Source organism: Nycticebus coucang, chromosome 12 (genome assembly GCF_027406575.1).
Source record: "Nycticebus coucang isolate mNycCou1 chromosome 12, mNycCou1.pri, whole genome shotgun sequence".
In the NCBI taxonomy this organism is placed as follows: Eukaryota; Metazoa; Chordata; class Mammalia; order Primates; family Lorisidae; genus Nycticebus; species Nycticebus coucang.
In genome coordinates this window covers 72729504-72747127 of record NC_069791.1, presented here as the reverse complement: position 1 = coordinate 72747127, position 17624 = coordinate 72729504, and the positions used below count along the sequence as shown (strand labels likewise).

At 42.3% G+C, this 17624-nt stretch overlaps 1 protein-coding gene across 1 annotated transcript in view; it reads right to left on the bottom strand.

Moving 5' to 3' along the window:
• The window catches only part of YWHAG (tyrosine 3-monooxygenase/tryptophan 5-monooxygenase activation protein gamma), a 28959-nt gene extending 11750 nt beyond the window's left edge, over window positions 1–17209 (bottom strand). The window contains exon 1 of the mRNA XM_053557510.1: window positions 16892–17209. Within this exon, the coding sequence (XP_053413485.1) occupies window positions 16892–16978 (87 nt within the window). The 5' untranslated portion in view covers window positions 16979–17209. The remainder of the gene's footprint in view (window positions 1–16891) is intronic.
• Between the last annotated feature and the right edge of the window lie 415 nt (window positions 17210–17624).

The following is a 17624-nucleotide window of genomic DNA, read 5'->3' as shown; positions in this document are numbered from 1 at the left end:
TAAGTTAAAAACATTTTTTTGAGACAGTGTCACTTTGTCGCCCTCAGTAGAGTGCTGTGGCATCACAGCTCACAGCAACCTTTAACTCTTGGGCTTAAGCAATTCTCTTGCCTCAGCCTCCCAAAGCTGGGACTGTAGGTGCCTACCACAATGCCTGACTATTCTTTTTTTGTTATGGCTGCAGCTGTCGTTGTTGTTTAGCAGGCCCAGGCCGGGTTCAAACCTGCCAGCCCGGGTATATGTGGCTGGCGCCATAACCACTGTGCTACGGGCGCCGAGCCAAGCTCAAAATTTTGAAAATAATCTTTCGTTGTATCTTGCATATCTGACTAAAATGCTTTAAACTTGAATTCTGTGCAGAAAAGTGGTAACATAACAGGCTATCTTTAGAAATGCCTGCTTGCAAGGCTAGCCCCTTGCTGGCATCTGAGAATTTGGATACCGGGAGGGTTCCCACCATTCCCAGATAACAATGGCTCACTATCCTTAAACTCTGCAAACAATGTAGTTTATGCTATATGTTTTCTATCTGAGAAGAATCTGGTATGTTGGCATGTGCTAATAAGCTCAGAGTGCCTACATGACCACCCCAATAAAAATCTTGGCCACTGAGTCTCTAACTGGCTTCCCCGGTAGACAACATTTCTCACATGCTATAACAACTTGTTGGGGAAATTGAGTACATCCTGTTTGACTTCCCTGAAAAGACACTTGGAAAGTTTCTGCCTGGTTTCCTGCTTCTCTTTCCATGTGCCTTTTCCTTTTACTTTGATTTAGCCTTGCATAATTTCACTGCAGTAAATCATAACTATGAATACAACTATATGCTGAGTCCTAGCAAATCAATGAATCTGAAGGGTATTCCTGGGGACCCCCAACACAAATTCATTCTAGGAAACGTGATTAACATTTTCTAAAAGATTTGATGACAAGGGAAAATATACTTAAAACCTATTACTTGTCGGGCAGCACCTGTGGCTCAGTGAGTAGGGCACCGGCCCCATATGCCAAGGGTGGCGGGTTCAAACCCAGCCCCGGCCAAACTGCAACAACAACAACAAAAAAATAGCTGGGCGTTGTGGCGGGCGCCTGTAGTCCCAGCTGCTTGGGAGGCTGAGGCAAGAGAATCGCGTAAGTCCAAGAGTTGGAGGTTGCTGTGAGCTGTGTGACGCCACGGCACTCTACCCGAGGGCGGTACAGTGAGACTCTGTCTCTACAAAAAAAAAAAAAAAAAACCTATTACTTGTCAAAAAGTTCACCAAACATTCATGGATATCTAGTGTGTATGTCACAATGTCCCACACTGTGCTGAAAGCAAATGAGTGAGATATGCTCAAGATACTCAGTTTACAAGGGGTTTACACAATTTACTCTTATCAGAGTATCACTCACAGAGGTATTCTTTTTTTTTTTTTTTTGCAGTTTTTGGCCAGGGCTGGGTTTGAACCCTCCACCTCTGGTATATGGGGCCAGTGCCCTACTCTTTTGAGCCACAGGCGCAGCCATCACAAAGGTATTCCTTTTTTTTTTTTTTTTGGTCGGGGCTAGGTTTGAACCCACCACCTCCGGCATATGGGACCGGCGCCCTACTCCTTGAGCCACAGGCACCACCCTCACAGAGGTATTCTTAAGGTAGCAAAACTGCCTGGAAAGTTTAGAGGAAACTTCAATTAGAAAGTAACAACTTTAGCTCAGTTTTTTCAGCAGCAATCACTATGGACAAAAATTGCACAAAAGGGACACTTTCCAGGAAGAGGAACATCCTACAAGAGCCAGAAAGCATTCATAGCATATTCAGTCAAACTCAAGGTCTGAGGTAAAAGACCTGAGTGAGAACCTAGATGACAGCCACCTGCTGATAGCCACCATGTCTTACCTTCTTTTCACAACTACCACATACAAGGTGGGTTTTATACTCACAGGCATGACTCAGAGAAATAAAATGACTTTTCCCCAAAGTCACACCAAACACAAAGCAGAGGTGGCAAACAAGGTCAAACACTTTGGTTTCAGTTTTTTTTCTTCTTCTTCTTTTTTTTTTTTTTTGCAGTTTTTGGCCAGGGCTGGGTTTGAACCCTCCACCTCCAGCATATGGTGCCGGCGCCCTACTCCATTGAGCCACAGGTGCTACCCTACACTTCGGTTTCAAATCATGTGCTCTTTCCCCTATTCCAAGACTCTCTGATGATGAAAATACTACAACACCACAAAGAGAGGGCTGATTTCTTTAATATATAAAATTCTCCTAGGAATTTCTAAGATTAACCATTAACAGAAAAATGGACAGTTCAGGGCAGTGCCTGTGGTTTAGTGGGTTAGGGCGCAGGCCCCATATATACAAGGGTGGAGGGTTCAAACCTGGCCCCCGCCAACCTCCAACAACAAAAATAAGCCGGGCCTTGTGGCGGGTGCCTGTAGTCCCAGCTACTCCGGAGGCTGAGGCAAGAGAATTGCCTAAGCCTGGAAGTTGGAGGTTGCTGTAAGCTGTGTGACGCTACAGCACTCTACCAAGGGCAATGGAGTGAGACTCTGTCTCTACAAAAAAAAAAGGACAGTTCAAAAATGCCCAATCTCACTCGATGACTTACTATGAAGGTAATAGTGTGAATAAACAGGCATTCTTATCCACTGCTAGAATGTGTAGATTCATTACTCCTTTTAGGAGGGCAATTTGAGAAGGACTTATTACAAATGTTCAAAAACCAGAGGAACCTGCAATCCCATTTCTAGGAACTGATTCGCTGCCTTATTTGTAATAGCTAAAGCTTGTAACAACCTGAACAATCTCCAATATGGAGACTAGTTAGATGATATATGAACACCATATAATTCCAGACAAGCTATCAAAAATTACTTCTATATTCCAGCAAAGACAGACCTCCTCTCTACTAAAAATAGAAGAACTAGCCAGGTGATGTGGCGGGCGCCTGTAGTCCCAGCTACTCAGGAGGCTGAGGATCTCCTGAGCCCTGAGTTTGAGGTTGCTGTGAACTATGACACCACAGCACTCAGCCCCAGGGCAACAAAGTGAGACTCTGTCTCAAATAACTAAAACCACACACACACACACACACACACACACACTCTACTTCTACATTCACAGCGTATTTCTAGAAGGGTCTGAAAACCGGCTGGGAAGCAAGCAGTCCAGGTTTATTAGGTTGAACTCGTAGCAGGAACCAGTAGTACCTATTTAAACAAAGCCTCTCCACAATTCACCGTTACTCATACCTACAATTAATGTTGAAAGCCAACTGTGAAAACCATGTTTTCTGAAAATGCCCAAAGCCTGTAGTTTTATATAAACAAGTTTATGGGCCAGGTGCATCTCAGCACTTTGCTTTTTTTTTTTTTTAATTTTTACTTTATTTATTTATATTCTTTAAGACTGTCTCACTCTGCCCTGAGTAGAGTACTGCAGCATCTTAGCTCACAGCAATCTCAAACTCTTGGGCTCAAGCAATCCTCTTGCTTTAGCCTCCTGAGTAGCTGGAGTTACAGGCACCTACCACAACACCTGGCTAGTATTTCTATTTTTAGTAGAGACAGGGTCTCACTCTTGCTCAGGCTGGTCTCAACCTCCCAGAGTGCTAGGATTACAGGTATGAGCCAGGATGCCCGGCCTTTGTATGACTTTAATAGAATTTTTTCTCAAGTTTATACATGTAACATACAAAATACATGTTCATCAACTGTTTATCAGTAAAGCTTCTAATCAATAGTAGGCTATTAGTAGATAAGTTTGCGGAGAGTCAAAGCTATACACGAATTTATTACTGTGCCCTAACCCCTATGTTGTTCAAGGGTCTACTGCGAAGTTCACCCCATTTCAGCAAACTAACAACTCTAGTATTTTTCCAGTTAGTACATACAAACGTTATCTTATGGTTTCCAAATATCACCTGTCTTTTCCTGTAATGGTACCTCTTATACCTGTATCCCATCTTACTACATGAACAAGAAGGATGTCAGTAATAGTTATGAACATTTTTGTTTTGTTTGAATTTAATGGGACACTTTCCAGTGTTTCATTCTTAAATAGTAACTCTTGTTTTTCTCTGTCACGTAAAGTATTCATCAAATCTATATTTTTCTTTCTTCAGAGTTTCATGCTGTTGCCCTTGACAGAGTACCCTGATGTCATAGCTCATAGCAAACTCAAACTCTTGGTATCAAGTGATCCCCTTGCCTCAGCCTCCTGAGTAGCTGGGACTAGAGGCATCCGCCACAGTGCTCACCTAGTTTAATCTATATTTTTCTAATAAACTCTTTAATCAGAAATGTATCAACAAAATTATAATTCCTCTTCTCACCCTACAGATAATCATTTATGATTAAGTATTATTTAAAGATAAGAAAAATTAGAAAAAAAAAAAAAGAAGAAAATTAAGGCTTAGAGCCAAAGAACAGAACCCAAATTTACTGGCTCTAAACCCCACATGCCTTCCAGAAAGGAGGGGAAGCTTTTTATAAAATAGTCTCCCAGGCAGCTCTGCCCCTTTAAGATTCAGACCACTACTAACTCCATGGGAACCACACACATCTATTTCTCTAAGTTAAAGAATTGTAGCACCGTTCTTCAAAATGCTGAGTTTGCATATGACTTAGCAGTTCTACTCTGAGGTATATACATGAGAAATGAAAATATATGCCCATATAAAATCTTATACATGAATGTTCACAGCACCATTAACTGTAACATCCAAAAAGTAGAAACAATTCAAATGTCTATCAAATGATGAATGGATAAACAAAACATAGAGCTACCCATACAATGGAATATTATTCAGGTATGAAAAGAAATGACATATTGATAAATACTACTTGAATGATGATCTTGGAAACACTTTGATAAATCAATGAAGCCAGTCGCAATGGACCAAAGATTTCAAGATTCTAGTTATGTGAAATGTCCAGAAAAAGCAACTCTATAGAAACAGAAAGCAGATTAGTGGCTAGTTGAGTCTGGTTTCTTTTGAAGGTAGCAGGGTTTCTGCTTGGGTTGACGAAAATGTTCTAAAACTTGTGTTATGATTATACAAGCCTGAACATACTGAAAACGATTAAATTGTACCCTTTAAATGGGTGCATTGTATGATATGTAAATTCTAACTCAATAAAACTATAAAAAAATTGCTGTACTATACTACAGTTTATTTATCTATTTTTTTTGAGACCTCAAGCTGTCACCCTGGGTAGAGTGCCTCATGACACCACAGCTCATAGCAATCTCCAATTCCTGGGCTCAAGTGATTCTCCTGCCTCCACCTCCTAAGTAGCTAGAATTACAGGTGCCTGCCACAACGCCCGGCTATTTTTTGGTTGCAGCCATCATTGTTGTTTGGCAGGCCTGGGCTGGATTCGAACCCGCCAAGCTCAGGTGTATGTGGCTGGCACCTTACACACTTGAGCCACAGGTGCTGAGCCATTCAGGTCTTTTCATTACTTCTACAATTTCTTCTGGAATCAATGTCATGTTCACTTTGTATGTAATTGTTTACCTGTGTCTAGACCCCTGGTTCCACTTCCATTACCGAGGCTATTCTCAAAAATTAATTACAAACATTAGTTTAATGAACTCATCAATTCTGACAACTTGCCCCCAAACACACCCCTGACCTTATTCGGAATCATTCACTTTTAAAATCAAACTCCTGTAGGGTGGCACCTGTGGCTCAACGAAGTAGGGCACCAGCCCGAAGGTGGTGGGTTCAAGCCCAGTCCTGGCCAAAAAAAAAACTGAAAAAAAAAAATAAAATAAAATAAAAAAAGAAATCAAACTCCTGTAACCTCCAATAGTCCGAGTTCCCACTCCTGCCTACGAGACTCACTCTTGAACCCTATGCTATTTTTCCCTCAGTCTATTTCCCTCAGGCTTTATTCCTTCCTTCCAAGGTTTATCAAGACCCATCAATTCAATTCTTTCTGCACTAGTATCAACTTTCTTGTGCTTGTTCTTCCGCCACACCATCCCCTACACACTCAAATACTCAATCAACCCAACCATGTAGGCCTTCTACTCTTATACCCAAGATCTAGGGGGAGGGAAGAAGAGGACTATAGAGAAGAGTCACTATAAAATGCCTAACAATCCTAGGTTTACTCCTACCTCTTCACAGAGGAGTATGTGAAGACAATTTTAAGGGTTTTTCCCCCCACAAATAATTATACCTAACACTGCCTCTTAATGCCAAAAATGATCTTCTCCTCTGTAATTCTTATTGGTCATTCTCCTTCCTATATTCTCCTACTCTTTCCTGTTGGTATACAGTTCACCTTCAGGTTTAAAATAAACAATCCCTTTTGAGCCTATAATTTCCGTTTCCTTCAAAATCAAAGTTCTAGAAATAATTCTGAGTTGCCATTTCTTCAATCTTTCTTTGACTCCTCCCTTCCACTGTAATCACTCTAAAACATCATCAACTTATCTTCCTACTTCCCAAATCCAACATTCTTTGCCTTCACCTTAAATCCTAATTCACAAAAGAATCTAACACTCTCCTCCTTTGTCAGCATGAGGTTTTTTCTTCCTCATTCCAGTCACCACATGAGTGCCAACCATTCCCCAGGGTTTCGCATTCAGACCTCAACTCTACATTTCCCCCAGGTGACCTTGTTATGCATGGTTTCAACTGTCATTAACAGACCCAATGACTGCCACTAACATGTCAGCTCCATGAGGGTAGGGGATATTACACTCTCCAGCTCATATACCAGTGGGTCCTAAATATTTGTTTACTTAATGAATTAATAGATAACACCAACTACTTCCTAAGTGCTTTTCACACTAACCTGCAGCCAACTTAATTTGTCTCCACTTCAAAACTCCACTTAGGTCATTCCTAAAATGACCACAATCACATTAGTCTTTTCCTTCCTCTTTCTCATTCCATCTCCAGCCATCCACTTCTACCTCTCAAACCTGCTCTTGCTGTTCATGTCCAGATACTCATCTCTTAAAACCCCTGCAATCTTGAAGAAACCGTCTTCCCTTAGTGGATTGCCTCAGTACCCTCCTACATAATTTCCACATTGCTGCCTGACCATCTCTCCAGACCAAAAATTAGATTATGATCCTCTTTAGCCTAAAACGACTCCATAGGGTGGCACCCGTAGCTCAGTGAGCAGGGCGCTAAACAACAAGCCTGCTAAACAACAACAAAAATAGCCAGGCATTGTGGCGGGCCCCTCTAGTCCCAGCTACTTCAGAGGCTAAGGCAGGAAGATAGTTTAATAAACTCAGGAGTTTGAGGTTTCTGTGAGCTAGAGACTGCTGCCATGGCACTCTAGCATGGAATCTAGTTCCAAAAATAAAATTTATACTCTTTCTATAGGATCATCAAATGATGAAAGAAAAAAAAAAAATCAACACATACCCAACTGATTACCATTAAATTGGTCAGCACCATACTTCTGAACATGGCTTCAAATCCAGGCTGTCTAGGCCTAGACAGTGTATATTTTATTTATTTACTTGATTATATACACGTATTTACATATAGTTATTTTACTGACACCTATATATCCAACAGAGCCATAAAGTTCATGTGCAACTCAAAATAGTTTGAAAGTTTCCATTAGTAAAAGAAAAAAGGCAACCATTCCAACCATAAGAAAGAAGAGAGTTGGGCCTGGCCCCAAGTAACTTCCCTCTGCTTCAGTCGTCTGCCTTCCTATGGCAGAAAGGGCAATAGATGACTTTCATATTTTATTTATTTTTTTGAGACAGTCTCAAGCTCTCACCCTGGGTAGAGTGCTGTTGCATCACAGCTCACAGCAACCTCCAACTCCTGGGCTTAAGCGATTCTCTTGCCTCAGCCTCCCAAGTGGCTGGGACTACAGGCGCCCATCACAACGCCCAGCTTTTTTTTTCTTTTTTGAGAAAGAGCCTCAAGTTGTGGCCCTGGCTACAGTGCCATGACATCACAGCTCACAGCAGCCTCTAACTCCTGGGCTTAAGCAATTCTCTTGCTTCAGCCTCTCAAGTAGCTGGGACTACAGGTACCCGCCAAAACGCCCAGCTGTTTTTTGGTTATAGTTGCCATTGTTTGGCAGGCCCAGGCTGGATTCGAACTTACCAATTCTGGTGGTATGTGGCTGGTGCCTTAGCCGATTGAACTACAGGTGCCGAGCCCCAGCTATTTTTTTTTTGTTGTAGTTTTCATTGTTGTTTTAGCTGGCCCAGGCCAGTTTGAACTGCCAGCTTCAGTGTTTGTGGCCAGTGCCCTAACCAATGAGCTACAGGTGCCGCCTGCCTTTCAGATTTTAAACCGTATGTATGTAATGCCTACACAAACAAGTTTTTCCAAACTTTTTTTCTTGGTTGAGATAGGGTCTTACTCTATAGCCCAGACTAGAGTACAGTGGCATACATCATCATAGTTCACTCCAACCTCCAACTCCTGGGCTCAAGTGATCCGCCTACTTCCATCTCCTATACACTGGGATCACAGGCATGAGCCACCACACCCAGCCTTTTTCAAAATTTCTGAGAGATAATACTCACTGCAAGTGAGAGCCTTAAAATTTATTATCTATTTTTCCAGCAATTCCACTTTTGAGTCTGTGTCTTAAGTACATATATTGTATTTAAAGCTTTAGCCATAGGGCCAGGTGCAGTGGCTTGCACCTGTAATCCTAGCTCTCCAGGAAGCTGAGGCAGGTAGATTACTTGAGCTCAGGAGTTTGAGGCCAGTCTGAGCAAGAGCAAGACCCCATCTCTACTAAAAATAGAAAAACTAGCTGGGCACTGTGGCAGGCACCTGTAGTCCCAGCTACTTGGGAGTAGGAGGCAAGAGGATTGCTCAAGCCCAAGAGTTTGAGGTTGCTATGAACTATGACACCACCACACCCTACCCAAGGCAAGAGAGTGAGACTCTGTTTCGGAAAAAAATAAATAAATAAAGCTTTAGCCACAAATATTCCAGGTGCTCCATGACTTGCAGTTGGTTTGCAGGAATATAACCCCATCCTAAAAGAGAAGCTTACTGAATAAACGTCTACTGCTTTCCAACTATATTATATTCAAAAAATCATCACAAATAACCCTCTGCCTTCATATCAATATTATTTATAAATGTAAATTTGGAAAACAGCCTAAATGTAAATAAAAAAATTATGACACATCCACAGGATTAGTCGCTAAAAAAACTAACAACAGAAGAAAATACTACTGAAATAATGTCAAGTGAAACAAAGTAGAAAAGCTAAAAACTGTAGAAAAAGACATTATGGACATATTCCTGCATGTTAAATCATTTATGTTGAAATAGTCTTGTCACCCCCCCACCCCCACCCCATTTCTGGCATCCTAAAAGCCACTGACATTTTTGTCTTATCAAATGCCAATAATGACAGCCTTCCAAAAACTAGACTTCCTTAGACAAGCATAAGCATTCCCAAATCCAAGATCTTCTAGAATATCCTTTCATAACCCACTTGTCCCACACTAGCTTTTTCCCAAAGTTATCTTCCTGTTCTCCTTGCCCTTCTGAAGAAGGTCATTTTTTTTTCCCACCCAGTAGGAAAGAAACTAGTCTCTACTTCTATCACACAAATGTAGTCAGACCAGACACAGGTCCTATGTCAAGAGGGGGTATGATCTGAGAATAAATCTACTCCCTAGAGCCTACCATGCCATGTATGCCCTTACACAGAAACATACCGGCAGGAGTATGGGATTATTTTTTGCATGGCTACGACCCATGCTGGACCACCATGCAAAGATATACTTATTCACTACTTTGTGCTAGATTGCTGTGAAAGGAGTACTTTATAGAACTCATTCAAAAAAAGTTTGAACGGCCGGGTATGGTGGGCTCACGCTGGTAATCCTAGCACTTTGGGAGGCCAAGGCTGGTGGATTGTCTGAGCTCATGAGTTCGAGACCGGCCTGAGCCAGAGAGAGATGGCGGGAGCCCATAGTCCCAGCTACTTGGGAGGCTGAGGCAAGAGGATCACTTGTGCCCAGGAGTTTGAAGTTGCTGTGATCTATGATGCCACGGACTCTACCAAGGGTAACAAAGTGAGACTCTGAAAATAACTTTGAAGATTAGTTCTACATCTTTAAAGTAACATACACACACCTCAGGCAACTTTGTTTCCTAGGTCTAGGTTTTTTTTTTTTTTTTTGGTAGAGACAGAGTTTCACTTTATGGCCCTCGGTAGAGCCATGGCCTCACACAGCTCACAGCAATCTCCAACTCCTGGGCTTAAGCGATTCTCTTGCCTCAGCCTCCCAAGTAGCTGGGACTACAGGTGCCCGCCACAACACCCGGCTCTAGGTCTAGGTTTTTAAAAATGGTAGCTTAAGTATCATATTAATAACTCCTTTTAGGAAGTTAAAGTAATTTAAATGATCTCTCTAGCTACCAAAGAAACCTGCCTTTTAAAAGCCTTCCTCTTGCTCCCTGCTCCACTCCTCACTCACTTGCCCAGTGCAGCTGCTCTTCCCACTCACTTGTGGGGGTGGGTGGGGATGGGTAAGTGACTCCTCTTCAGCTACTGTCTTTACAAGTTCAGCTGGTCTTTGCTGTCACTGTCATTTTCCCAGCTTGGACACACCTGTTCAGAAGGGAAAGCTGGGTACCGGGATTTCACTCACCAAAACTGGTTTTAGACCTCTCTAAGGACAAGATATTCCTCCAAAGATTAAGAAGACCAATGAGTTTATTTGGAATTTTATTTTTAATATCACGTTAAAAATTTACATTTGTAAGACTTTTTCTACTTACCTATTCATAACCAAATTTAATATTATATGGCACAAATCAACAATATTCAACCCAGGTAGAAGAAAATCTCCTTACAAATAAAATGCTGATGGCAACTTGGCTTGGACTTCATCAGTTCTTTAAAAAGAAAGAAAACGACTCATGCAAAGGGTCTTTAAGATTTACAGGGGCTTCTTACAAGGGTACATGTGAAACTTACTAAATGTAGAATATAAATGTCTTAACATACTAAGAAAGAAAATGCCAGGAAAGCTAGGTTAACCAGCTTGATGAAAATATTTCAGATTGTATATAAAACCAGTGCATGGTGCCCCCATGATTGCATTAATGGACACAGCTATGTATTAATTAAAAAAAAAAAGTACATCATTTTGTTTCTACAAAATCATGGTATCAAATCAATTATTTAACCATTTATCTTAAAATTAAAGCTTTCTTTGGGAAATTTTTTATCACTTTTCACATAACTAGTTTTCTACCTTTCAAATGTATGTGTTACTTTAGTAAAATATCAAAATTTCCAAGATTTCTACAAATGCCAATTTAAAGTAAGATAATATGGTTTGGTAGTTAATCAAATTGACAGCTGATACCTGCAATGGAATTTGGTGACGACAACAGAAAAATAATTACTGAGCAAAGGCCATAAGGCAGTGGTACTGGTAGCGTTTCTAACCCAGAAAGGCAACAAATACAATCATAGGCTGGAATATCTGGTTAAGCACTAAGAAATGGAACTTTAAAAAGGTGAAAGAGAAGGCAGTGGTTTGTTGAAAGTGATTTTTTTCTCTTTGACTATTTTTTTTTTTGTTTTTCATTTTCTCTCCTTGACTATTAAACATACAAAGAAGTCCTTGCTTCTTTTCTCCCATGTTCTATGGAATCTGGTTGGAAAATAGAAATAATCCTTGCCAGACAAAAGGTTAGGGCTGGTGATACTGGGGGTGATCCTGACAACCTTAGGAGCTCTCTGGTAACAGTGTATTGATTATCTTAGACTGGGCCCCATCAGCTTAGGGTATCATGCTGGAATAGCTCACCCCTCTCAGTACTGCAAAGGGCTCACCAGAGAACTCCCATCACAAAGGAGACAAATTGTTTATAATAAAGTCAGCCTTGGGCTGAAAATGAGTCACAAGAAGACCAGCACAATTTCCAGCATCTCCAGGTAGTTATTGGTTTGCTCGGACTTCAGATAAATTATTATTACATATTTGCGTGAACATTAGCTTGTAAGCTCTATTAATTTTTAAACGGAAATATAAAACAAAGCTGGCTAAAGCAAAGTCCCTTTTTTCAACTTATGCTGAAAAGGTTCAGATGTCAGAAAACAAAGGCAGAGATCAACAATTACCACTGGCTGCAAGCTGTTGTGGGCACCTCATTTATTGACACATTTCTGAATCTTTAATCATATTTTTTTTTTTTTGGCCGGGGCTGGGTTTGAACCTACCACCTCCGGCATATGGGACCGGCGCCCTACTCCTTGAGCCACAGGCGCCGCCCTGTAATCATATTTTTAAATCCAGTCAGCTATAGCTATAGTCCAGACCAGCATCACTTTTTTACATACCATTTTCTCATTTTTTGAACTAGATAGAGGTAATGGTTGCACGATGTACTAACTGCCACTCAAGTGTACACTTGCAATTTTTTTTTTTTTTAAATGAGTAGACTGAGTAAGGTGTGAAAAACCTCTGGCCCTGCCACCAACAACCTCATCCCAGATTTCTTTCTTTTTGTTGTTGTTGTTGCAGTTTTTGGCTGGGGCCAGGTTTGAACCCGCCACCTCTGGTATATGGGTCCAGTGCCCTACTCCTTGAGCCACAGGCACTGCCCTACACTTGCAATTTTTATGTTATATGACTTCTACCTCAATAAAAACAAAATCATTTACAATAATTTAGAAATGGGCTTAGTCAGTAAGACTTTCCTGAGTACTGAGTACTAGAAATGAAATCCCAGCCAGGATCTGTGGTTAATCCAGAGGACTATAACAAGGATACACATTCAGCCAACATCTTTTTATCTCAACAGACTTCAAAAGATACACGAGATTTTCTAAATACTTAGAAAAAGCACTTAACATTCATTTCAGTTATTGGGAAGAACAACACATACAGGCTCAGCGCCTGTAGCTCAGTGGTTAGGGCACCAGCCACATGCACTGGGGATGGCAGATTCAAACCTGGCCCCGGGCCAGCTAAACAACAATAACAACAACAACAAAAAATAGCTGGCTTTGTGGCAGGTGCCTGTAGTCCCAGCTACTTGGGAGGCTGAGGCAAGAGAATCGCTTTAGTCCAAGAGTTAGAGGTTACTGTGATGCCACCGCACTCTACCGAGGGTGACATACTTAAGATTCTGTCTCTAAGGTGGCGCCTGTGGGTAAAACCGGCCCCAGAACCCACCATCGGCCAAACTGCAACAAAAAAATAGCTGGGCGTTGTGGCAGGCGCCTTTAGTCCCAGCTACTCGGGAGGCAGAGGCAAGAGAATCACCTAAGGCCAGAAGTTGGAGGTTGCTGTGACACCACGCACGGTACTCTACCAAGGGTGATAAAGTGAGACTCTGTCTCTACAAAAAAAAAAAAAAAAAAAAGACTAACACATACAAAGCAAATTGTATTCTTTCTACCCCAAAGAGAACAATTCAAACCACATGACTTAGAATAATGGTTGGCAGAACTCCACCTCTGAAGAGCCTACAGAGGTGTCATTACTCCATTAGCAATAATGGCTATTGATCTAGCCTCCTAGAAGAGCTGGTAGGAGAAAGTGGTATATTTAAAACAGTAAGAATGCTAAAGTCTACTGATTCCACTAGGAAGGTTTATCTATATTTATATATATACACACACACACACACACACACACACACACACACACATATATATACACACACATAAATAAAATGATTGCCCTTTGCCACCCATGTCTGCCTCTCGCTCAGTTAAATTGCTTAACCCAGTAACTTCAAACAAACTTAGTAGCCCAGAACCTTTTTCTCCTCCTCCTCAGGCAAGTACCAGTAGCCTACTTAGAATATTAACTTCTCAAGAGGCTACTAAAAGCCAAAGGACAAACCAGTATTGTTTAACTAGGAAACATGTAGGTGTTCACTCTCTCTTAAATACAAAACTAAACATCTGTCTTTAAAAGACCTAACTTTCTCATTAGTGTAGTGGGGAGTCAAACAAAAATAAATTAAACTTTAAAGAACTTTCCTCATTTTCAAAATAATGTATTAATGTATTATTTCTACCCTAGTCACCTACATACAACTATCACTTTCCACAGATCCCAACAGTGACATTACAAGGATAATTTCATTAAGTGCAAATAAATGTTAATCTCTCTAGCATCAGGATAAATTTCACCCTTAAATGAGAGCTCACCTGAGTAATAAAACTGAATTTTCTCTTTGTACTTTCTAGATTCTCTATGATGTTTATAAACAACAGAGGAAATAGTTAGAATAGATTCCATTTTGGAGAACCTATTATACAATATTCTTTATTTAATCCCCACAACCTTTTCAAGTAGTTACTGTCCCATTTTATAGATAAGGAAAATAAGGGTTAGAGGGAAGTCTATTTCTCAAAGTCACAGTAAACAGGGCCTTCATTTTATAAACTGTTCTTTTCTCCATACTCTGTCAAGAGGCAGAACAAATACAGTGAAAGATAACCTTCCCAAATCCCAGCCTAAAATGTTCTGTAACAGACTCTCATTTCCTAATAGTAACTGAAAAGGACCCAATAGGAAGTCATAATTTTTTTATTTTTTTTTTTTTTTGAGACAGAGCCTCAAGCTGTCACACTGGGTAAAGTGCTGTAGCATGACAGCTCATAGCAACCTCCAACTCCCGGGCTCAAGCGATTTTCTTGCCTCCACCTCCCAAGTAGCTGGGACTACAGGCACCCACCACAACACCTGGCTATTTTTTGGTTGCAGCCATCATTGTTGTTTGGCGGGCCCAGGCTGGATTCCAACCTGACAGCTCAGGTGTATGTGGCTGGTGCCTTAGCCACTTGAGCCACAGGCGCCGTGCCGAAGTCATAATTTTTCAAAATTTCTATTAAAACCTGCCAAGTAATTATTTGCAATAAACTCAGTATACATCCTGTCCCTGCTCTATGATCATAAAATATACCCTTGTTTAAAATCTCTATTTTTATTCCATCATTGTCCAATATTTTAAATAAGTGAGATGAATGTTTAAAAATATGAAAGCATCTTATAAACTTTTGTGAGAAAACTGAAAATAGGAAGGTGAATAAGGCCTATCTAGAGGTCACTGATATGTTTATCTATGGTTAAATGAAATTGTTATTTTTTTGACCAATTCCTATCTGGTAGAAGATGAAGTGCTCAATTCCAAATGGCTTATCAGCTAATTTCTGCATTACCTTGGACAAATGCCACTTGCATACTCCCTACCAGCCCTTAGGTGCATTGCAGCCTCTGTGTCATTGTGTGTGACATCACTGGGTTGCTATGGATATAGGTGCGAGGTCACTCGCTTTCCTGTAGAACTAGAAATGTGGAAAAATTAGAAGGGTCTAAATAACGGCAAACTAAAGATATTTCCAACATTGATCTCTATTAAAAGTTCAACTTACATCATTTGAGCATTACAATGTAAGACAGCAACTGTGGCCACATGTCAATACAGTATTCCCAATTTCAGAACCATTTCTCTTAAGAAAAAAACCTTTCTTTTGTAAATCTAGCTGATTTAAATATAAAGGCATTAGCACTACCATCTTTTGAGAACTAGCAAAGTTATTCAAGAATTCATCTTTAATACTCATACTGCTTCATTTAAAAGATTTAACAGGCAAGGTACACTCTTGCTCGCATCCACTTCACACTGGAGATGCATTTTAAAACCTTTGTTACATAAGGCAGGAAGTTAAATATTAAAATAGTGGCAGAGATAATTATTAATTTTTCCACCTTTAATTTAATGTTCAATTACCCCCCACCCCAAATATTAAACTGGTTGACAGCCTTTAGATAAATGTAGTGTTACTGACAAAATGGTGCAACTCGGGGAGGAATCTGCATCCCCAACAAAATGCGACAACTGGAGATCGGTATTCGTTTTTCATCAGCATGAGGATGCACTAGCTTTTTAAAAAAACATGACAGATCTAACAAAACAAATTTTTAAAAAAGACTTTTTCCCCTTTAAAATAACTCCTCCCAGCCTCCACCCAGTCTAGCCTCTCTGCAATATGACAAATGCAGAATCTTCTGGAATGACTTGAGACTGCCTCCCACCATCGCTTTGTTTGCAATATCAGATCAGACAGAAAATTTTTTCAACTTACAGGAATTACAACAGACGCATGCCTGTATTCAAAAAAGACACAGCATATTGTCACAAATTAAACCAGTCAGCTAAATTCACAACCTTTATTTTAAAGGCAATACCTACCCATTTCAATACAAAAGCATTAGGAAAAATGGAGATGTCATGTTGAGATCAATGAAAACGCTATCGACTCAAACCTTCCCCCTTCCTAAAAGTCAGAGGATTGGCTTTAGGGAACGGAGAAAGAAAAGTCTTTTGTTAAGAAAAACGTGAGCATGAAGGTTTCAATTTTGCACCATTAAGCCCAGGTTTTCAGAACCCACATTTTTCCTGAGGAGGTTCTAAAACATCTGTCAGAAGAGACAGAGGGGAAGATTTGGGGGTGGGGGGAGGTGTGGAAAACCGGGAGACCTGCTGAGTGAATGGGAAAGGCGCCGCCCAGACACCAGGGAGAGAAAGAGGAACCGCATCCATGCGGTCCCCCGCCCCCACGCCTAGGCTGGGAGGAGGGGAAGTGGGGCACAAAGGATGCGCACGGCCCCCACTCAAGTGCCCTACAGACCGAGAGACACTGGGGCCAGAGACCCCGTTCCGGGGACCAGCCCAACAAGACCCCGCCCCAGCCCAAGCCTGCGGAAGACCTCGCAGAACCTGGAAAGGGACTACGCGTCACAACCTGGGTCCCCATTGCTATCATGACCCTCCCCAGTCCCTCGCTGAGAGAGATGGGGCGACCACCCTGCAGTCGCGACAGGCGAGTAGCCCCTGGGGCTTCCAGGCCAATGACCGCGTCTCCGGAGGGAATGAGAGGCGGGTGGAGGGGAGGAGACACTCACGTTCTTCATGGCCGCGGCCATGTCGTCGTAGCGCTCCGCCTGCTCGGCCAGCCGGGCTTTCTGCACCAGTTGCTCGCGGTCCACCATCTTCGCGGGCTGCGTCGGGCCAGAGAAGGAGACTGGAGCGGCTGGAAAGCTGCTTCGGCGCGGCTGGAGCCCGTGTGCCGGAGGGACAGACCCACGAAGCGAGTGGCCAAAGCGACAACGGCGGCGAGGAGGAAGAGGATGGAGCTGCGACCGCGGGACCGGGCGCAAGACGGCTGCGGGTGCTGTGCGTGCAGCGGGCGGACAACCCCCTGCGGCCCCGCCCACGCCGCGTGACGCGCCAGGCCCCGCCCTCGCGCCCCGCCCAGGCCCCGCCTGGGTTCGAGCTTCTGCTTCTCAACGCGGCTCGCCACTGCCAGCTTCTGAGCGTACCCCCACTTTTCCTAGTGCCCCCCAACACTACCCTTTATTTACTTCACCCCTGTCCCTTCGTCACAGCTTCTCCAGAACCCCCTCTGCCCTTCCCCCTCAGACCTCCGCCCTGCCAGGCCTCCGGCGCGTGGGCCCCTGGGAATAGTAGTTCGTCCTGCGGTGGGCTGACACGTTGGAGACCAAGGACAAAGGGGCGGTCGGGACTACAACTCCCAGCGGACGTAGCGCGCAGGCGCAGGAGGGATGGGATGCTAATCCGCCGGACGCTGGGGACCCCTGGCGGGAATGAAGGCTGCATCAGACTGAGCGAGTGCTG